Source organism: Panthera tigris, chromosome C1 (assembly GCF_018350195.1).
Source record: "Panthera tigris isolate Pti1 chromosome C1, P.tigris_Pti1_mat1.1, whole genome shotgun sequence".
NCBI lineage: Eukaryota > Metazoa > Chordata > Mammalia > Carnivora > Felidae > Panthera > Panthera tigris.
The window spans coordinates 169,327,772-169,351,365 of NC_056667.1; the positions used below are offsets into that span (position 1 = coordinate 169,327,772).

The following is a 23,594-nucleotide window of genomic DNA, read 5'->3' on the forward strand; positions in this document are numbered from 1 at the left end:
GGAAGATCTGGATGATTCTGCAGAAGCAAAAATGATTTGAAAATGTATATATAGATACCTCTCTACCAATCCATCCTCACCTGACTGAATGTTGTATAATAGCCCTTTTCCAAAACAGGGGTGGAATGTTCTGGTTTCACCACAGATTTTCTACTCATTTCATTTTTATAATCAGCTTAAAGATTTCAGGTCCCTTTTGTATATAACCTTTATTCTTTAGCTTTTAAAAAAATAATATTTTTGCATATTAAAAAACAAAGAAGGGGCGCCTGGGTGGCTGAGTCAGTTAAGCCTCCGACTTCAGCTCAGGTAACGATCTCATGGTTTGTGGGTTCGGGCCCCGCATCGGGCTCTGGGCTGACAGCTCAGAGCCTGGAGCCTGCTTCGGATCCTGTGTCTCCCACTCTCTCTGCTCCTCCCCTGCTCACACTCTGTCTCTCTCTCTCAAAAGTAAAATAAAAAAAAATAAAAAAAAAAAAAGAAAATACCTAGTACTTGGCATAAATACTCTAAATCTGTTAGAAGAGAGAAACTATATGGGGGTCATGGGAATATATTCCAGGGTGTATTCACTTCACACTTTCCCCTTTGGCCCAGCCCAGGGCCTCTTAGCCCCTGTAAGGCTGTGCCCGTCTTTCAGGATAACCCCTTACCAGTCACATCCCAGGATAGGCAATGCTTCCTGCATGGATGGAATGCTGCCCTCTCCCTCTGACTGGGTCTCATAATCTTTTGCCTCTTCTTTCTCTTCTGCCAATTCTCCAGGCCTGAGAGAGTGGTGCTTCTCCCAGTCCCTCTGCATCCAGACTAGCTATGTGGAAAGGAGTTTTGACCTTAAAGGACTTTTTGGAAAACCATAAACTGAAATAGAACAAGCAGTAAAATTTGAGTCAAGGGACCTGGAATCACAAGTGATGTGCTATTAGACAAATCAGTTTCCTTCTCTGGACCTTGGTTGTTGTTCTGTAAAATGAAGGGTTGAGTTGGATAGAGTCAGTGAATAGAATCAGTGTCTTACTGCAGGCATATTAATCTTACAGAACTATCATCAGAGACTGGAGCTATCAATGTGTAGCCAATGATTCTACCCATCTTCTATAGAATGATGTGGTGTAAAGAGCACGGGCTTTTGAGTAAGATGGAACTGTGTTCATCCTTGTTATTAGAATCTAACAAACAAACCCAAACTCTGTGACCAAAGGCAAGGTCCTTCAGTTCTCAATTTAATGTCCTTCTCTTCAAAACTGCAGTAGATATTACCTACCTCATTGGGTTGTCATGAGGATTGAATCAGATACTGTTCATATAGTGCTGGGACATAGCATCTGTTCCTGCTAAGGAGGCCTTTACATCCAGTAGCAGTGCTCACTCTCCATCTTAATCAACACGATCAGCAGCATGCAACAGTTGATCACACTGTCCTCCTTGAGACACTTTATTTGTACTCTCTGACTTCTCTCTCTCTTTTCCCTCCTATCTTCTGGGCCTCTCCTTCTTAGTCTTCTTTGCTGCATCTTCCTCCTCTTCCTCCCTGTGAATGAGGGGTGAGGCTTCTCTGTCACTCTTCCTTACTAGATCTTATCTACTCTTGTGGCTTTAAAAGGCATCTTTAAGCTGATTACTCCAAAATGTACACGCCTTGCAGAGATCTTTCCTATGAAGTCTAGATTCATATAGTTCAGCTGCCCACTTGACATATCTACTTGGTTGATTCATAGGCATATTAAGTTTAACATATCCCCAACTGAACCTTTCATCTCCACATCACCCCTTTCTTGGTAAATGGAAAATCGCCTCTTTAGTTGCTCAGGCCAAAAATCCTTGTAATTATCCTAGTCTCCTCCACATTAATCTGGTCATAAATCCTCTTGGCTTGGTTCTCATATGTATCTAGAACCTGACTGTTCCCTCTCCCTCTGCTGTTATTCTAGCCCAAACAGCCATCTTCTCTCATGTGGACGTTTGCAGTAGTCTCCTAACATATCTCCTTGCTGCCATTTTACCCCCTCTCCTCAAAGAAGCTAGAAAGATCCTTCTGTAGCATAAGCATAGTATCATGTTACTTGCCTGGAAGCAGACTGGGGTGGAGTTCCAGCATGCAAGACTTTTTTAAGGATTGCCCTTGGTATCAACATTTGTGGAAGGGAAGGGAAGGATCAGGACTGGACAGAGAAGTACAAAGGTTATGCGTGCCCACTGACAGTCTTGGCCAAATACATGTTGGCCTGTAGAGCTACAGTGCCCTTCAGAGTTGTTTCAAATTGGGCTAAGATGCCAGACCTTTATGCTCCCTCATCATGGACAGGGATGTGGTCTGTTCTGTGAAAGGCACAACTGAAGGCAAGGAGGTATCTGAAGCTGAGGCAGTCCCGAAGGCATTGTTGACTTTCAGCCAAAAGCACACCCAGACAACAGGCATTCACGGAAGGGGGATCCAGGTAGCACAGCACAGGATCTACCACTTCTCTACCCATTTCCCTCCAGTGGCTTCCCATCTCACTCAGAATAAAACCCAAAGTCCTTATCATTTTTCCCTTGAACTCATCTCTTACCGCTCTTCCCTTCACTCACCCCCAAAGCCACGTTTGCCACCTGTAAGTTTCTTGAACGTCTCCATCTCCTTCCGCCCACCACTACACTTCTGGCTCAGCACTTGCTGTTTCTTCCATTCGCAAAGTTCATCTCCCAGACGGCTGGGAGGGGCTGGCTCTTGAACTTTATTCAAGTCTCTGCTCAAATTTCACTTTATCAGAGAGGCCTTCTCTTACCAACTCATAGTACGTAGCACATTGCCCTTTTCCTGTGTTCCCTTATTTTACTCAATTTTTCTTTTTGGCACTTAAATCATGACCTAACATGGTTATATATTTATATATTGCCTGTCCATCAGCTCTCTCCACCCGGATATAAGTTCCAAGAAAGAGGGGACTTATTTTTATTCATTGCTATATCCCCAGTGACTGTGACAGTGCCTGGCACATAGCAGATAATAAATATTTGTTAACTATAATTTTGGGGGAGCAGGGCACTGTTCCAAAGAAAATAAGAGCTAACGCATTGGAGTAAAACAAACGTAGGTTTTATTTGTAATTATAAACTTAGGAGCTGTGAAGTGTAGGATATGTTATTTGCTCTCTCTGCACCTGAGTTTGCTTAGTTGTAAAATGTAGATGATTTTAATATTCATAATAGGCTTGTGGTGAGATCAAAGGGATAATGTGTGTAAAGCATCATTAAGCACCTATAGGTAACAGTGAGAATCTGAAAACTGCTTGCAAGCACAGTTCCTAACAAGTAGGAAGTGCTCGAGCGTTGATAGTTCTTTTATCATTGTATAATAAACATACGGAATAATGTGTGGTTAGAGTTGATTTTAATGAACCTGTGATTGTTTAAATGGTGCAAATCATTGCTTTCAGTTCTTCATTTTAGGGTGTCTTGTAGATAGCCTGGGCTTATAGCTCACTCTTCAACAGGGAGATTTGGTTTATTTTAATTCTACATCAGAAAAATTCAAAACAACAAAAAGTTTGATATGCAGTGTTGGAAAAGTTTTCATTAAGTGCAACTTCTTTACACATGTGTAAATACATTGTGTGTAAGCCCACTTAAAATTGCATTTTAAGTGGGATAATGCATTTTAAGTGGGATAAGGAAAATTCCTATTTAAAGTATTCTTGGGATTTCTTTTGCAAAACAAACCATCCTTTTGAAAGCAGAATCACCATTTCATAATTGATCTGTTTTGTAAATTTATGTTTGCATGCCCGGTTTTTTTTGGAAACTATGAATGGAAGACTTGAGGACATGCTTTATTTACAAAGAATGCATATCCACTGCATAAAGGTTCTACTGATGGTGAAAACAGGGGGAAAATTGGAAAACATATCTTAAGCTCCTCTCAATACAACAGTTCTTATGCAGCAAACGTTTTTCTTAGCAGTGATAGCATAAAATGTGCAAGACATAAGTGAAAAGTTACTTCTGACAGACATCCAGGCAGACAAGAGAAGCTATGCGAAGTAGAACTGTTTGCACTATGATTTCGCCCCTTCGCTAAAGCAGGAGCAATACCTACATCAGCCCTTTTTGTTCATGGTCACTATCACAAGTGACACCAACCAAACACAGCAGGAAAATCCCTGCTTTCAAATAGCGAGGAAATATCAGACGTCTCTCCAACTAAGTCTTCTATTTTACCGTTTTACGTGAAAAATAAAGCTAGATTTAAAAAGCAACAGTAAGAAATCTCTTAGCGAATTCCTTGAGACGGTAGAAGTAATGCTAATTTTCGGCTGACCGGAAGAAGAAACAGCATCCAATCGGGGCCCGTTTCTCAAAGGCCAATCAAACTTCACCTTACTTGCTGGTGCTGGGGAAAACGGACCTGGAGGTCTTTGTCTGCAGTGTGTGGCTGCTGTTACCTGAACAGGGTTGCACACCTGCGGCTCTATTTTTTCTCTGAGCGCTAAGGGACGAGCAGTTTGGCCTTTTCCACCGTTGGCTAGATTTGCTTGTATTGTTTCTAGCCACTGCTCATGTAATGCACTCCCTTAACCAGGAAATTAAAGCGTTCTCCCGGAATAATCTCAGGAAGCAATGTACCAGGGTGACAACGCTAACTGGAAAGAAAATTATAGAAACATGGAAAGATGCCAGAATTCATGTTGTGGAAGAAGTAGAGCCGAGCAGTGGGGGTAGTTGTGGTTATGTGCAGGACCTTAGCTTGGACCTGCATGTTGGTGTTATTAAGCCTTGGTTGCTCCTTGGTGAGTATATCGATTTGCCACTATCTCGTTGATTCTTTTTAGCCGTATTACTTTCTCATTCCCCCCACCCCGCCATGTGTAATATTCTGTTCTATCCGCTATCCTGCTGAAAAGTTGAAATGTTTCCTTTTTTAGATCTGGAACATCCATTAGCTGGCCAGTGATGTTTCTGCACCACAATCCATCCACAAGAAGCATAGATTCTGGTAGCACATGGCACCTGGTATCTGGATTTTAGAAAAGCTTTCATCCTGTTTTTTTACTTCTCTGGAGGGCAGCATGTTAATGTTGTATTTTCTTGGATTATAAATGAACATAGCCTTAAAAATCATCATATTAAACAGAATGTTTTAATTAGGTAAAACTACAAGTGGCAACGTTGTTAAGGTTATAGACAAGTTAATACTTGAAATAGCCAAGTGATTGTCATATGGAGTGCATGGCTCCTGTAGCCATATTAATCTATGTGCCTGTTTTTGGAGTGTTATGGGGAAATTGTGTTTTTATAGCTATGAGCCTGATAGCTTTATGCTTTCTTGTATGATGGAGAATATTGTTTCCCTATACAAAGCATGGTCCACAAATAGCAAATGAAGCACAGTTATGAAAACACAAATTTGCTAGCTTGGAAGGATATGTTACGGTATTCTTTAAAAAAAAAAATCAGCAGTGTGTTCAAGTAGGTGTTCATTTAGGAATGCAGAAATTAAGACTTGAAAAGATTAACCATTTCCCAGTATTTATGCAGCCAAGCCATTCTTTTTTTTTCAACGTTTATTTTTTTTATTTTTGGGACAGAGAGAGACAGAGCATGAACGGGGGAGGGACAGAGAGAGAGGGAGACACAGAATCGGAAACAGGCTCCAGGCTCCGAGCCATCAGCCCAGAGCCCGACGCGGGGCTCGAACTCACGGACCGTGAGATCGTGACCTGGCTGAAGTCGGACGCTTAACCGACTGCGCCACCCAGGCGCCCCTCAGCCAAGCCATTCTTGAGTAGAAGGAGCACTGTACTGGGAGTCAGAAATAGCTAGGTACTACTGTGAAGTGCACACAGCATCTCCTTTTAAAAACTCTCTGAATTAGGGATTATCAGCTCCATTTTACAGGTGGGAACTGGATTTAACAACGGTTAAGTAACTTCCACAAGGTAACATACCTAGTAAATAACAGAGCTGGGCATCAGGCTCAAGTCTGATCCACTCCTGCTCTACATCATCATATAGATTGCCCCGGAGAGTCCAGGTTTTCAGTCCTGCTCTACCTCTTAATAGATGAACTAGCCCAAGTCATTTATTCTCTCTGGTCTTCCAAGAAACCATCTGTAAAACTGAAGTAAAGGTATCTGTTTCTCTCATAGGGCTGTCCTGAAGTTGTGAAGTTTTTGAAACAAACTAATGGCAGTATACATAGGATTTGTTATTGTGTTATGATTACATGAATTGCTGCATGAGCTATCTTTAACTTCAAATAAGTATCTCCAACCAGTTTCTGAAGCCCAGTGAAAAATTAAGGGATCATTTAGCAGGTCTGAAAGGTTCACTCAGGACTTGCACACCATATCTAGGAAAGAAAATATGCTCAGGTACATTTTTCAGTTATTTGCCTTCCATCGTAGTACCAATGGTTTAAAATACCTATGGTAGAATTTTAAAATATTTCACTCTCACAAACTTTGTGATTTTTTTATCTAGACTTATCCAGAGTGAGCTGATCAAGGTAGTGTTCTCAGATTGGCGGTGGAACCCTTCCCACAATCCTGGGAGACTTCTGGGAGAGACTTCTGAAACTAGTCCTTAATATGGTCTCCTCTTTGGGCCAGGAAATGGGATATTTTTGTCAGGTACAACCACCTTTCCTGTGAGAGGTAGATGGACCTTTTTCGGCCTAGTAACAAGTGCCTTATTCCTGAGGGACCCACGGATGATTACATCTTAACTTCTTCCACATGAATGATGCAGTGGTTGTGTCTGACCAGACTAGGTTTCTCTCTGGACATGGGGTTTGGTTCTATGTTGCTTCAAAGAGCTTTCTTTATCTCTTCAAGCATCACAACTCCCACACAGCACTATATGAAATTAACTTTTTTTGTTGTTGGGGAACTATAATCTTTTTCAGTTAGCTCATTAATTCAAACCAGCTTCCGTATTCCAAAAATCTTATATAGGCCCTTGATCTAACAGGTTGACAAAAAAGATCTTATTGAGCATTTATGTCCTAGGATTTGCAAATTATATTTTTACAACAAAATCACTAGGACTTTTCTTAAAACCAACTTAATTTTTAAAAGTAGAAAATTCCATTTCTCTTGGGTAGTTAAAAGTTACACATATTATTTGTTGTATACATTCTGTTAAGAAGTCCCTACCCTTCTCTTTAATTCTAGGTGAATATCTTAGGGTCCTTTATAAGGTTATGGAAATTTCTGATATTTAGGAAGCCCAATATTCTTCGGAGGTGGATAATACATTAAACTTGCATAGCTCTTTATTTTGTACAGTTCTTCCATAAATATTGTTATTTCATCCGCATAGTAATTTATGCTCTTGTTTCTATTCATTTATGAATGTTCACTCCTACAAATTTTCTCAAATAAAACATTTCTCTTTTGAATATCATTTATTTCCTTTTTCAATAATAATGCTTTTTCTTTTGGTTGGTTTTTGTGATGATGAAAATAGTGATTTATAAATTAAGACATACTACATCAGAATTTATACAATAGTTAGTATTTTCACTAAAAGAATCTTTTAAACAGAAACAGGATTCTGGAGATCTTAAGTAGCTATTTTTTATGATACATATGTTATGATTGCAAAACACTGAACTTGTTAGAAGTCCCAACTCCAATAGCATGTAATATATATCCTTTCTAAATTAGTTACCTCATCTTTATATTCCCATAATAATCCTTGGGCAAATAATGAATATTAGTGGCTTGTAAATATCAAGGTAAAATAACTGTAAATTGTTGTTATTGGCTCTCTTTGTTGTTTCTTATTCAACTTTTTAATTATTTTCAAAACTATCCTATAGTAAAGTTGACTTGGTATTCAGTGCTGTGAAGTGTTTTTTTTATTTTTTTATTTTTTTTATTTCTGTGAGTTTTAACATAATTATGATTCATGTAGCCACTTTTATAATAATAAAATTCTTAAAATTTGTATTTGTTTTTAAAAATTAAGATATGCATAAAAGGATAACATTCTACTTTTTTAAAACAAAGGTTTAAGTAACACATTATCATAATATATGATTTACAGTGTTTATTTCTTTTAACCATGTGTTTTTCCAATAAGAGCTTACCACAGGACTGTAACACAAATCAACAACTTTAAATTGGAGGAAAGCTGATGTTTATATCTAGAATTTAGGGAGAATTAACTTGAACTGTAATACTAAGTATTAGATGAAACACACAAGCCAATTACCTGAAATCCATTTATGCTAACTAAAATTGTTTCCCCACACTATTAACACTAATATAATTTTCTTATTTGAAAAGGCAGAGCACAGAAGTTGTATTTTTTTTTTTTTTTTTTTGGCTTCAAGAATACTAAATTTGTTTCAATATGGTTCATATTCTGGAAGGGACTTTCAAAATGGGATAGCTAATTCTGAAATATATAATCAACCTGTTCTGTTTGGTGTATGTTCAATGGAAATGATCTAAGTATCCAGCTTTGATAAGTGTAATAATGATGGTTTAGGGTTCGAAGAAAGAATTTCATTTATTCATGTTTGGTTTTTTTTTTTTTGCTATTGTAAGAAATAGGCAGAGTGGAATTAATTATTATTTAAAAGATGATATGTATTTAATTTATTTGAAGCCATTTTTCCCCTGGAGGTGGTTAGGACTTCCTGCAGAAAATTGAGAAATTATTTTTTTAATTTAAGTATTTCAAACGTGTAGAAAATTACAGACAATAATATAACAGCTGCATATCCACCATCCAGCTTTAACAGATATTAATATTTTGATAGGCTAACTTTTAAGTATAAAGTTAAATGTAGGCTCAGTAAGGAGCCCGCGAGTTTCCGATTACCAATTACCAGGGGAATACTGGCCAACCAGTGGATTTGCTGCCTTTTCAGCTACCTAAAATCACATAACAGAAGCTGGCAGATTCCCCAGATAGGTAAGGTAAGAAAAACATTGTTTATGGAAATGGATCCTAATATAGAAAAGTAAAATACTTTAAATCTTTAAAAAAGAAATGCCCTATATTTTTCAATTGTGTAACTCACTTTATTTTAACTAATAATCTCATGTTTAAACTTGGTTATTAGCTAGAGTCATTTTCCAAGTTTGGTAGATATGGGGAGCCAACTTTAACAGGAAGAAGCTGTAAAAGGGGATAGCCCTATTGGTGCAGGGAATGTGGGTGGAATCTATAAACCCAGCAGTGTTTGCTTTAAGCTATTAGATATTCCTAAACCAGAGTCATTTTGTGGGTGTTTTTTTAACATCTTTTTTTAAGTTACAAAAGTAGTAGATATTGGGGTGCCTCAGTGGCTTAGTTGATTAAGCATCTGACTCTTGGTTTTGGCTCAGGTCATGATCTCATGGTTCTTGGGTTTGAGCTCCATGTTGGGCTCTGCTCTGACAGCACTGATCTCTCTGCCCCTCCCCTGCTCTCTCTGACTCTCAAAATAAATAAATATTAAAAAATCTTTTTTATTTTTTATTTTTTATTTATTTATTTTTTAAACATTTTTTTAATGTTTATTTATTTTTGAGAGACAGAGCACGAGTGGGGGAGGGGCAGAGAGAGAGGGAGACACAGAATGCCAAGCAGGCTCCGGGCTCTGAGCTGTCAGCGCAGAGCCCAATGAGGGGCTCGAACTCATGAGCCGTGAGATCATGACCTGAGCCAAAGTCAGACGCTCAACTGGCTGAGCCACCCAGGCGCCCCTAAAAAATCTTTTTTAAAGAAATAGATATGTAGAGTAAAAATACAAATGAGTGTAAAGAAGAAAATCACCTGTAATCCCACTATCAACATTTTGTTCTATATCCTTCCTGTTCATTTTTAGGCATATACATATTTTTTGTTTTCACAGAAATGGATGATGGTGTTTTGTAATATAATAGTATTATCACCTAATATGTTGAGAATATATTTCCATGCCATAAATATTCTTCTACATTCTTGTTTGTTTGTTTGTTTTAAGTAAACTCTGCTCTCAGCGTGGGGCTCAAACTCATGACTACAAGAGTCACATGCTTTACCAATGAGCCAGCCAGGTGCCTGAGCATTTTCATTTTAATGGGTGTATGTATTTAACTACATAATAGTATCATATTTTATTTAACCCAACCCCTATTATTAGGCTTTTTGTTGTTTTTTACTCATTTTGAGGGTTTGGAGGTTTTTTTTGTATTATAAACAATACTACAATGAACATCCTGATGGCTAACCTTTGCAACATCCAGGGCTTGCAAGAAATTGTTCGAAGTGAGATTTCAGAGTATGAGATATATACAAGATGAATATTTTGTAATGAGTAGTTCCAAATTGTCTTTTAGAAAGTTGGAATTAGGTCCTCCCAAGTTGCATTTTTTATTTTATTTATATATTTTTTATCTTAGAAAGAATGCATGAGCATGAGCCGAGGAGAGGGACAGAGGAGGAGAGAGAATCTTTTTTTTTAAATAATGTTTGTTTATTTTTGAGAGAGAGAGAGCACGCAAGTGGGGAAGGGGCAGAGAGAGGGAGACAGAGGATCCAAAGCAGGCTCTGTGCTGACAGCAGCAAGGCTGATGTGGTACTTGAACTAAAAAACCACGGCACCATGACCTGAGCTGAAGTCGGGCTCAACCAACTGAGCCACCCCGGTGCCCCATTTTTATTTTTATTTTTAAAAATTATTTATTTGCTTATTTATTGAGAGATAGAATGAGAATCTTAAGCAGGCTCCACGCTGAGCACGGAACCTGACACAGGGTTCAATCCCATGACCCTGGGATCATGATCTGAGCCGAAATCAAGAGTCAGACATTCACCTGACTGAGCCATCCAGGTACTCTCCGAGTTGTATTTTTTAAAATAAATGAATAACTAATAGAATTCCTGCAAAAATTATATTAAAAGTCCAGATGATTATTTTCATGTTGAAGGTGATATGATTTATTTCTTATAGGGTCACAAGATGCTGCTCACGATCTGGATACTCTGAAAAAGCACAAGGTAAAAAAAATGCTTCAGGTCTGCAGCCATGTATAGAAAATATTTTAATTGTTACGTTTGTTTTTTTTATTTTAATTTTAATTTTTTTTGAATATATTAAATTTTTAAAAAATAATTACTATTATTTTCTAAATTTACATCCCAAGTTAGCATATAGTGCAACAATGATTTCAGGAGTAGATTCCTTAATACCTTTACCCATTTAGCCCATGCCCCCTCCCACTACTCCTCCAGTAACCCTCTGTTCTCCATATTTATGAGTCTCTTCTGTTTTGTCCCCTCCCTGTTTTTGTATTATTTTTGCTTCCCTTCCCTTATGTTCATCTGTTTTGTATCTTAAATTTCTCGCATGAATGAAGTCATATGATATTTATCTTTCTCTGACTAATTTAGCTTAGCATAATACCCTCCAGTTCCATCCACATAGTTGCAAATGGCAAGATTTCATTCTTTTTGATAGCTGAGTAATATTCCATTATATATATATATATATATACACACACACACACACACACACACACACACACACACACACCACATCTTCTTTATCCTTTCATCCGTAGATGGACATTTGGGCTCCTTCCATACTTTGGCTGTGGTCAATAGTGCTGCTGTAAACGTTGGAGTTCATGTGCCCCTTTGAAACAGCATACCTGTATCCCTTGGATACACACCTACTAGTGCAATTGCTGGGTCGTAGGGTTGTTCTATTTTTAATTTTTCGAGGAACCTCCATACTGTTTTCCAGAGTGGCTGCACCAGTTTGCATTCCCACCAGCAGTGCAAAGGAGATCCTCTTTCTCCACATCCTCGCCAACATCTGTTGTTGCCTGAGTTGTTATGGTTAGCTGTTCTGACAGGTGTGAGGCGGTAGCTCATTGTGGTTTTGATTTGCATTTCCCTGATGATGAGTGATGTTGAGCATTTTTTCATGTGTCAGTTGGCCATCTGGATGTCTTCTTTGGAGAAGTGTCTATTCATGTCTTTTTCCCATTTCTTCAATGGATTATTTGTTTTCTGGGTGTTGAGTTGGATAAGTTTTTTATAGATTTTGGATACTAACCCTTTATCTGATAATGTCATTTGCAAATATCTTCTCGCATTCCATCGGTTGCCTTTTAGTTTTGCTGATTGTTTCTTTCACTGTGCAGAAGCTTTTTATTTTGATGGGGTCCCAGTATAGTTCATTTTTGCTTTTGTTTCCCTTGCCTCCAGAGACGTGTTGAGTAAGAAGTTGCTGCAGTTGAGGTCAAAGAGGTTTTTGCCTGCTTTCTCCTCTAGGATTTTTAAAAATTTTTATTAAAATTAATGTTTTTTATTTACTTTTGAGAGAGATAGACAGAGACAGAGACAGTGCAAGCAGGGGAGGGGCAGAGAGAGAGGGAGACACAGGATCTGAAGCAGGCTTTAGGCTTGGAACTGTCAGCACAGAGCCCAACAACGGGGCTCGAACCCAAGCCCACATGATCTCATGTGAGATCATGACCTGAGCCGAAGTCAGACACTTAACTGGCTGAGCCACCCAGGCACACCTCTTCTCTAGGATTTTGATGGCTTCTTGTCTTATGTTTAGGTCTTTCATCCATTTTGAGTTTCTTTTTGTGTATGGTGTAAGAAAGTGGTCCAGGTTCGTTCTTCTGCATGTTGCTGTCCAGTTTTCCCAGCACCACTTGCTGAAGAGACTGTCTTTATTCCATTGGATATTCTTTCCTGCTTTGTCAAAGATAAGTTGACCATACGTTTGTGGATCCATTTCTGGGTTCTCTCTTCTGTTCCATTGACCTGAGTGCCTGTTTTTGTGCCAGTACCATACTGTCTTGATTACAGCTTTGTAATACAGCTTGAAGTCCAGGATTGTGATGCCTGCTGCTGTGGTTTTACTTTTCAAGATTGCTTTGGCTATTCGGGGTCTTTTCTGGTTCCATACAAATTTTAGGATTGTTTGTTCTAGCTCTGTGAAGAATGCTGGTGTTATTTTGATAGGGATTGCATAATTGTTACATTTATTTAGGAAACTATGAGTCCATTTCAGAATTTAATTGGTAACATTCTGGCTGTCATTTTAATAAAGTTGCAAAAATTATTATACCTAATTAAAATATATGGATTTATAATTCATCTTTCCAATTTTATATTCTCTCAGTCTCCCTTCATGGACCCTCACGAACCTGACTTTGAGGCATGTTTTCTTGCCTCTGCTTATGTACTTCCTTTGTGTGGGATAGACTTTCCTCTCTTCTCATCCAAGACATACCCATGCCTGAGTCCCAACTCAAATACCACTTCTTCCCCAATGCCATCTTCCCCCACCCTTCCCACACAACTGATGTGATTTATTACTTATTTTAGCCCTCTATTTTGTCCAGCAGTGTTTTGGCATCATGGAATTGCTGTGGTTTATTAACATGAAGCTTCTGGAGCAGAGGGTAGAGGAGAGAACAACAAATAAGCACCTTCAGTCCAGGGTATAATGTGCTTTGATGGGGAAATGCAGGTGCTACTGGAGAGCATGTGAGATGATGCCCTCCATGTTTGGATTGAGTTGGGTTGGGTAGGGGATTGTAAGGTCAGGGAAGTGATGAAAGAAGTGATATTGAATTTTGCTCTGAATGGGGTGGGGAGGGAGCAGACAGAAAAGTGTTCAGGTAAGAGAAGTGGTTTGTGTGCAGCTCCAGAAGAGAAAGGCTGATGCTTTCAGAGACGGAAAAAAAGTTCAGTAACCCTGGAATAGAGAGTGACAAAGAAGGATACCAAGAAACAAGGCCAGGGATGTAAGCATGAATCAGATCACAAAAATCCACGTAAGCCTGGGTAAACTGTTGGACTTTATCCAAAAGTATGTGAAAGTCTTTACCCAGGGAAGTAACAGGATCAAATTTGCAGTTTAGAAAGGTTGCTTGGTAGAGGCCATGTGGAAAATAGATCGGAGTGTTGCATAAACTAAAGATGGAGAGAGTAGTTACAAGGCAGTTGCAGTAACAGTTATAATAATAACTGTCTGACAAGAAGAGATAATAGCCTGGAATTGCATAAGGATATGAGAAGTACTGTGTTTCCTAATAGCATCCATCTTAGATCAATATTTTAACATAAGTAGGACAAGTTTCAGAGTCTTGTTTACACTAGCAAATTAATACTTCTCAAGAGAAAAAATGGAAACTAGAAAAAATGATAAAATTTATTCATTGGCAAATGTTTCATTATCTATCCCCTTTTATGATACACTAGTTCAAATTCACTTTCATCTGGCGATGTGAAGCAAGCAGGTGTTTAAAAGATCCTCCTAAGGTAAACTGACCAGCTGAATGAATAGAGGGTTTATTGAAAAATTTAGTGACTCTACAAAACATGATTATTGATTTAAATGTGTGGCACATTTCAAAGGCATATTATTCTAAGACTTAAGTGCTATAATTAATAGAAATTCTTTTGAAGATCATTTCAGAAATTTCATTTTAATGTTTAGATATAGTGATAATAGTTGCTTTGTTAATAAGGTACCCAAGTGCTTGGTGTGTGTCCAACAAAGTACTATGGAAGATAGAAAACTGAAACATAAAACGTTCCAAGTTACTTATTGATGCATTGTTTATTAACAGCAAATCATTGACAAAAACTCACATGTTCATAGATAGGGAATTGGTTAAATAATAGTACACTCACACTACAGAACTATATAGCTATAAAAAAGAACACCAAAAAAAAAGAGTCTGTAAATACTAATCTAAAAAAAATTCCAGGACATTTATTTTTTATTTATTTATTTTTAATTTTTCTTATTCTTTATTTTTGAGAGACAGTGAGACTGAGTGTGAATGGGGGAGGAACAGAGAGAGAGGGAGATATAGAATCCGAAGCAGGCTCCAGACTCTGAGCTGTCAGCACAGAGCCTGACGCAGGGCTTGAACTCACTAACCGTGAGATCATGACCTGAGCTGAAGTCGGATGCTTAACCGACTGAGCCACCCAGGCAACCCTTACTTACATATCTATATCTATATCTATATCTATGTCTATGTCTATGTCTATGTCTATATCTATATCTATATCTACATCTACATCTACATCTATATCTATCTATCTATATCTATAGATAGCATAGATAGCATATAGTGCAATAATGATTTCAGGAGTGGATTCCAGTGATTCATTCCCTATGTATAACACCCAGTGCTCATCCCAACAAGTGTCTTCCTTAATGCCCCTTACCCATTAAGCCCATTTCCTCACCTACAACCCCTCCAACAACCCCCAGTTTATTCTCTATATTTAAGAGTTTATGTTTTGCCCCCCTTTCTGTTTTCATATTATTTTTGCTTCCCTTCCCTTATGTTCATCTGTTTTGTATCTTAAATTCCACATATGAGTGAAGTCATGATATTTTTCTTTCTCTGACTAATTTTGCTTAGCATAATACCCTTTAGTTCGATCCATGTAGTTGCAAATGGCAAGATTTCATTCTTTTTGATTGCTGAGTAATACTCCATTGTGTGTGTATGTACATACACATACCACATCTTCTTTATCCATTCATCAGTAGATGGACATTTGACCTCTTTCCATACTTTGGCTATTGTAGGTAGCGCTGCTATAAACATTGGGGTGCGTGTACCCCTTCAAAATAGCACACCTGTATCCCTTGGGTAAATAACTAGTAGTGCAATTCCTGGGTCGTAGGATAGTTATATATTTAATTTTTTGAGGAACCTCCATACTGTTTTCCAGAGTGGCTGCACCAGTTTGCATTCCCACCAGCAGTTGAGCACATATTTAAATGAGAGGAGAACCCAAGGTGTTGTCTTTGTGTAAGAAAGGGAATAAACAAATTTGCCTGAAGATGCTCTAAAAGAATATACAAGATGCCAACAAAGGTGGTTACCATTAAGGTAGGAGAAAACGGAGTAGATAGGGACAGGGTGAGAGCAAAACTTTGTTTCTTTTTTATAATGTTCTGATTTTTGAACCAGTTCACAATATGTAAGTTTACTAAAATTAGAAATAATAATGCCTATATGTGAGGATTAGGTGAGATAACTTATAGGCCTAGCATAAATTAGGTTTGCAATAAAGTGGTTTTTCTTATTATCCCTATTACAAAGGGCATCCCAAGGGCAACCATTGTTAGGACCTCCATACCTACATTTTGGAAGTATGCTTAATTACTAGAAAGGGTTTTAGGCTGGGTCCCCATCACCACCACCACCTGTGATTCAGTACAATTCTTTTCTATCAGGCCCAGTCAATACACATATAAATTGCACTTCCCAACAGCTAAACTACCCAGGCATTGGTAATCCATAATATTTGTAAAGCACTTTTACCTTTCAAGAGGTTTTCCTAAGATTCTCATTTGGTTTTCTCCATAATCCTGTGAAGATACATAGGTAATAGGTAATAAGTTATATATACCTTATATTGTGTGTGTGTGTGTGTGTGTATATATATATATATATGTATATTGTGTGTGTGTGTGTGTGCGCACATTGTATGTATAGATACAATATATATATTGTATTTATATATATTGTATATATTATCCAGGGCAGAATCATATAATCCTGGTCAGAAGTACACTGGCAATGAGTGAGTTGACATAGACAAGACTTCACTGGGGAAAGCAGAAGGACATTTCAGACTTTATCTTCTAAAAATGTTCTTACCTTTCTAGTTTCTCCCATCTCATCTCTATATAAGAATGTCTCTTGAGTAGACATTTGAGGTTTTTTCTGTTGTCTGTCTTCTACAAGGCAGTTAGGTCAGTAAATGAATGGCCTGTGGCTCTGTCTTCATGGGGCCTAGCTCCCGGAATGTTTTAATCAATGCTCTTTGGGTTGGGAGGCACAGAAACCCTAGCAAGAAAAGAGAATGTGTGTATAGTAATTTAGGGGGAATCTCTGGAATCTGAGGGCAGAGACTGGCTGTGCTAGAGAATAGAAGGCTCTCCAAGATGGTCCCTCTCTGCTGCTGGCATCATGGCCCTTTTCTGCACAGGTATCTACTCTGTTCTTATTTAGGAGCAGAAATTCTTCAGCTTCTTTGGGCACATAATAGAAAGCAGCTATCTTAGACCTCTCAAGTTTGCGGACCATTCAGCTGCCTTATGTACCTATTTTAAATTTCTGAAAATAATTTGATCAGTGTTGTTTAAGTCTGGTGTCTGCCTCAATCTAGTTAGCTGTACTAGGTGGAGAAGTGGAGCGCTGCCAGAGCCATGTCTATGAGGGTAGTGGAGGCAAGAGAGGCAGAGCTGGAAGATACTCTAAAGTGTGTAAGGGGCACCTGGCTGGCTCAGTTGGTGGAATGTGCGGCTCTTGATCTCAGTATTGTGAGTTTGAGCCCCACTTTGGGTGTAGAGCTTAATTAAAAAAATAAACTTTAAAATTTTTTTTTTTAACGTTTTATTTTTGAGACAGGGAGAGACAGAGCATGAACAGGGGAGGGTCAGAGAGAGGGAGACACAGAATCCGAAACAGGCTCCAGGATCCGAGCTGTCAGCACAGAGCCCGACGCGGGGCTCGAACTCACAGACCGCAAGATCATGACCTGAGCCAAAGTCGGCCGCCCAACCGACTGAGCCACCCAGGCACCCCTAAATAAATAAACCTTTAAAAAGTTTAAAAATTAAAAATAAAATACGTGTGAAATACATGAAAATATCGAGATCAGGTAAAACCGAACACCCATGCTAAGAAAGAGAATATGGTGAGGCATGTCATGACAAGAAACAGTGCCCTATTTTCTTGATCCATTTAACTTTTGGATTCTTTTAATTAACCTTCCACATGGCCCCTTCCATATGCTTGGTAGACTATAGGAAAGGAGCTCAAATGCATAGATGGGTAGAAGGTTGCTTTTGTGGACCATTTGAAAGAAATTACCATCCTTTCAACCAGACTAATTCATTGGAGTCTCTAGGTTTGAGGCCCTGTGGCACTGACATTTTAAAAGTTAACTGGGTGATTCTAATGTGCAGCCACACTTGAGAACCGTCATACTACTAAAGAATATGAAGGAAAATCGGAAAATAATTATTGAAAAAGAAGTCTGTGTTATTGATGTACTTCCCTTAATCAAGTTTTTTATATGCATATTCATTGATTTATCCAACAAATATTTTAAGTACTTTTTGTGCTAAGGTCATTGCTCACACACAGTGCTTACTCATAATACTGAAGAAGCCAAACATGGTTCCTCCCCTCATGGAGTTTCTAGTACCGTGAGGGAGACAAATAATGTCAAAGTGGTAAGAGCTATAATTAGGGCAAGTAGAGGGTGCTGTGAGAGTGTACAGAATTAGCCCTTCCGGTGAGGGATGAGGCAGTCAGAGGAAGCTTCCTGTAGGAAGTATTATTCAAGTGAGTCATGCTTAAGTTGTTTGTTTATTCTTATTACAAATCTCAACATCTCATTCTCTTTTTAATTAACCTAATTTTAATTCATTAGAGAATTTTTAAAAATCATCTTTTTTTTTTTTCCCCTTTAAGGTGACACATATTCTCAATGTTGCATATGGAGTTGAAAATACTTTCCTCAGTGACTTTATATATAAGAGTATTTCTATATTGGATCTGCCTGAAACCAATATCCTGTCTTATTTTCCAGAATGTTTTGAATTTATTGAACAAGCAAAAATGAAGGTAAGTTTTATTTTGATCTACAGTTCTTCAAAGACAGCAATTTTAAAATACAGGTCCATTATCTAAGCTTTATTCTTTTCCTGATTAATACATAGAGAACCATTATGAAATTTCCCCTCCAACAATCTTTTAACTCTTACAGCTGTTTAGTTCTCTGATATTTTTTTTCTCAATGAGATAACTTATTTTTTATTTTTTAAGTAATCTCAATGCCCAACATGGGGCTTGAACTCATGATCCTGAGATCAAAAGTCACATGCTCTACTGACTGAGCCAGCCAGGAGTCACTCAATGAGTTACTCACTTTTAACCTTATTATATCATCTTCCTAGGGCTTCCTGAGAAATGTTAGGAGATAAAATTCTCCATTTACTGAATTTTCCTGTGTTTATGTTTACTTAGATTTCCTTTGATGGTTTATAACCACCTGCCGTATGGGATAGATACTAGTATTGTCCTTTTAGTGTATTTATGAAGATTAATATGCATTCATTTTTATGGCTGTGATAGGGATAGTGAATCTATGCATTTTTAACAATAGAAAATTATAGGGTACTCCAGGACTAAATGTATTGCTTTACTGAGATTGTGTGAAAATGCTGATCAGAAGCTGTCCGTTGGTTCTCTGACTTTAAAAGACCAACAGATAATATAATACTTCAACATTGGTAATAGATCCAGGTCAAACTGGGCTTCTAAGTTAGCTGTTACCAGTAATTATACCTTGAAATGACACCATTTTTAGTTAGTATACAATTCTTATAAAATTTATGTGAGGTAAATAGATGGGAATGTAGAAGCACTTAGAAAAGTTTATTCTCCTAGAAGACCTAACACTTAATGACATGAACATTAGAATCCAGCTTAATTGAATTCTGGCTAATGATTTCCCTTCTACCTTTCTCCTCTCATTTCTCCGTCTCTCTCCCTTCCTTTTATTTAGTAATATTTAATGAATGCCTTACGTGCCCAGTACTATTCTAGGTACTTTCCTTTAGATTATCTGAAAAATGTAGAACTGTTCACCTCTCCCTTTCAGCTTTGTTTAATAGCGGATATTTAGACTAAAGAAAACAAAGAGGTTTTCTAATTCAAGCCCTAATATTGGCCAGTGTTTTCTCTTATGAAAGATTTTATAGGGTCTAGATGATAACATTCCAGTGTGCCAGTTGATAGTGTCAGAAATAAAAATGATAATGTTTCTGTATTAGCTGCTTCTCTAAGGCGATGTGAGATAGGCCTTAAATGGTAAAAGAAAAATTTAGGCATAATCCATATTGATACTCATCATTAAAAGATACGTACATGTTGCAAGTAAAATGTGAAAAGGGGAATAGTTAATTAAAAGGGTCCTTTGCTTGGGTTTCCTAAAAAAACAGAACCTGAGACAAAGATTAGTAGCTGATGGTTCATTTGAGAGAATCCATGGGTGGTGAAAGTGGGAAGAATGGGAATCGATTCAGGGACTGATGGGAAGCAGCACGAGATGGTGTGTTCACCCTACTGAGCACAGCCGCACAGTTGAGCTGACGGTGAAATAGCTGCGTGCTCAGCACGTATACCTGCTTTACCACGTAAGGCATCTCCAGGCAGGGAGTACAAAGGAACTGTACCTCAGTATAGACTTTGGGAGGGAAAGAAGAGAGAATTTATCTGCCTGGCTCTCTGTCAGCTCCTGTTTTCCCCTGGGGAAAAGTTTACCCATGGGATGGTAACTAATCCCACAGTTCCAGGTTACAGCACTCCTCCAGCAGCTGCCTTGAAGCCAAATTCAGTGGCCTGTGGTGTAACTTTTCATCCAAGTTCAGAAGCAGCAAGAGAATCCAGAACTTGGGGTGTACTTGTCTATGCAGAGACCATAGTAGGGAAGAGCCAGGCCTTCTTAGGCAAGCAAAACTCATTAGGCCTAAGGGGGTGGTTCCACAGAAGTGGAGGCTGAGATGGAGCAAGCTTGGGGCCCATGAGATAATAACACTAAGAGAATCTGAGGAGGTACCTAAAATGTTTCTGCTACAAGATGTATTAGAATTCCACAATTTGTTCCAATCTCTCAAGCGTTATATCTTACACCACAGTTGTAACCTCAGCCAATATTTCCTTACCCTGAAAATTCTTTACTGTTTAGATTAATACTTTTTAGTTTCAGCATTAGCATTCTTTTTTTTTTTTAATTTTTTTTTTTTTAACGTTTATTTATTTTTGAGACAGAGAGAGACAGAGCATGAATGGGGGAGGGTCAGAGAGAGGGAGACACAGAATCTGAAACAGGCTCCAGGCTCTGAGCTGTCAGCACAGAGCCCGACGCGGGGCTCGAACTCACGGACCGTGAGATCATGACCTGAGCTGAAGTCGGCCGCTTAACCGACTGAGCCACCCAGGCGCCCCAGCATTCTTGAATTTTCTTCATTTTTTTTTTTTTTCTGGAAGAGATCTTTTCATAACCTCGTCTGTTGTATATGCAGGTTTTATTAAATGTGATTACTCAATGAATTGTGTATTTCAAAACTACCTTTCTAGGCCATAGTTTCTTGTTTTATCTTTTTACACACAGCTGCCAAATGGAATCTCTTCTATTTCCCCATGTCCTTCCTCATTCTGTGGTTGTAAAACCCTGTTGTTTGGTTTCTCTGTCTTCCTCTATCTCTGACCCCAACATCAGTTGTTAGGTATATGCCTTAAGTAACAGAAATACACATGAGAGGAAAGTAGCAGGGTAACTTCTATAGCCTCAGGAGTTCTTTTATGAAAATTTACTTGTCTTCCCCCCTTTTTTTAAGGTGTAAAAGGTTTTGTTTGTTAATATGAAAATGTGTTATTTGATATTCCATGTTTACTTTATTACTCATTTTATAAGATGGGATTTCAAAGACATGATGTAAATAAGGTATGTCACTGTAGAAAAATTGGAAAATACAGATAAGTAGAAATTCGCCCTACTTAAATCATTTAGACATAACTACTGTTAGCAGTTTGGGAAATTTTTTTATATATCAGAAGACTCACTTAAAAAAGACCTACACTTGGCTCAGTTAATCTGCCAACAAATATTAATTACTTATTCTGAGAAGATATGAAAGATACATAGTGCTTCCCTCAAGGAGCTTGCAATCTAGTTGAAAAGCTACTCCTAACAGCACGAGAACACAGAACACTTGATAAAACAGGTACACTGTCACACAATTCCTGTCTGCCCAAGGCAAAATGGTGATTCAAATTTTTAAGAGAACACTTTCTTCTTAGCAGAACAAAATTAATTTATTTTCTTAGCAAACATTTATGGAATATCCACTATGTGCCTAAAATTGATTAATTGATTATTCCATTCATTGCTCACAATGAATTGTATTTTGGTAATTGAATATGTTGAATCAAGCAAATTGATAAAATGAATATTTTTATTTTATAATTTCAAGTAGTATAAGAATGTGCAACTGATTTAACAACTTTCTAGGTGAATAATGAAGATTTTTGATTGATTTTTATTGCAGGATGGTGTGGTTCTTGTTCATTGTAATGCAGGAGTTTCCAGGGCTGCTGCAATTGTAATAGGTTTCCTGATGAATTCTGAAGAAATCTCGTTCATCAGTGCTTTTTCTTTGGTGAAAAATGCAAGGCCTTCCATATGTCCAAATGCGGGCTTCATGGAGCAGCTTCGTACATACCAAGAGGGCAAGGAAAGCAATGAGTGTGACAACATATAGGAATTAGAAAAGGGTGACAGTTCATGAGTTACATTCCAGCAGATAATGGACAACTGTAATTTCTGAACTGGCCCCCACAGCCACCTGTCCCCATTTTTGAAGAGTAGACTAGTAAAAACTTCCTTTTGTCTTGCGTTTTTCAAGTGGAAGTGGAGGTTAATTGATTGTCTTGAACTAGTGTACAAATATGTTTTTAAATCATGTCATGTTTTCCTTGGTATTATAATGTGGGATTGGATGCTTCTTTGATTTGCTAAGAGGAAATAATGTATTACCAATAATTGGTTTCTGTAGAAGAAAAAGGTTTACATTTGAAATCTTTATTAGAGCATGAAAAGATTAAATCCGTTGATGAAGACTTTTAGTATTTTTCTATGCCAGCAACCACTTCCATGAAGGGAAAAACTTGAAGTGCTACTTGACTTACTATTTCAGAGGGAGGTAAATTTCTATGTAAAGAATTTGGGATTAAAAACTAATATCTTAAACCTCCCAAAAGAGATAACCAAAATCTGAAGGTTGACACAATATAGGCATACTTCGTTTTATTGCACTTCACTTTATTGTGCTTCACAGACGATTTGTATTTTAGAAATCGAGAGTGGTAACCCTGCATCAAAGAAGTCTTTGGGCACCATTTTCCCAGCAGCATTTGCTCACTTTGTATCTCTGTATTGCATTTTGGTAAATCTCACAATGTTTCAAATTTGTTCATTATAATTGTATTTGTTATGGTGATCTGTGATCAGTGATCTTTGATGTTACTGTTGTAATTGTTTGGGGGGGGGGTGCCATGAACCATGCCTCTGTAATATGGTGAACTTAATTGATAAATACTGCATGTGACGTAACTGTTCTACCAGTTGGCCCTTCCCCCATCTCTCCTTCTTGGGCCTCCCTATTTCCTGAGACACAACAATATTGAAATTAGGCCAATTAATAATCCTACAATGGCCTCTAAGTGCTCAAGTGAAAGGAAGAGTCGCATGTCTCTCACTTTAAATCAAAAGCTAGAAATGATTAAGCTTAGTGAGGAAGGCATGTCGAAAGCGGAGATAGGTCGGAAACTAGGCCTCTTGCGCCAAACTGTTAGCCAGGTTGTAAATGCAAAGGATAAGTTCTTGAAAGAAATTAAAAGTGGTACTCCAGTGAACACGCGAATGATAAGAAAGCGAAACAGCCTTATTGCGGATATGGAGAAAGTTTTAGTGGTCTGGATAGAAGATCAAACCACCCACAACATTCCCTTGAGCCAGAGCCTAATCCAGAGCAAGGCCTTAACTCTCTTCAATTCTAT

General features: G+C 38.0%; 1 protein-coding gene across 1 annotated transcript; it reads left to right on the forward strand.

The window, feature by feature from the left end:
• The first annotated feature begins 4,392 nt into the window (after positions 1-4,392).
• Positions 4,393-23,229, forward strand: DUSP19 (dual specificity phosphatase 19). Its single transcript, XM_007083871.3, has 4 exons — positions 4,393-4,769; positions 10,913-10,959; positions 18,444-18,596; positions 22,085-23,229. The coding sequence occupies exons 1-4, from the start codon at positions 4,544-4,546 to the stop codon at positions 22,295-22,297; spliced, it is 639 nt and encodes a 212-aa protein (XP_007083933.2). The 5' UTR covers positions 4,393-4,543; the 3' UTR covers positions 22,298-23,229.
• The last annotated feature ends 365 nt before the right edge of the window (positions 23,230-23,594 follow it).

What these genes read in the sequence shown, in the direction of transcription:
- DUSP19 (XM_007083871.3), top strand. Translation starts at nt 4,544, where the DNA reads ATGCACTCCCTTAACCAGGAAATTAAAGCGTTCTCCCGGAATAATCTC. An exon ending in TAAGCCTTGGTTGCTCCTTG is followed by an intron (nt 4,770 to 10,912) that starts GTGAGTATATCG and finishes TATTTCTTATAG; the next exon opens with GGTCACAAGATGCTGCTCAC. An exon ending in ATACTCTGAAAAAGCACAAG is followed by an intron (nt 10,960 to 18,443) that starts GTAAAAAAAATG and finishes TTCCCCTTTAAG; the next exon opens with GTGACACATATTCTCAATGT.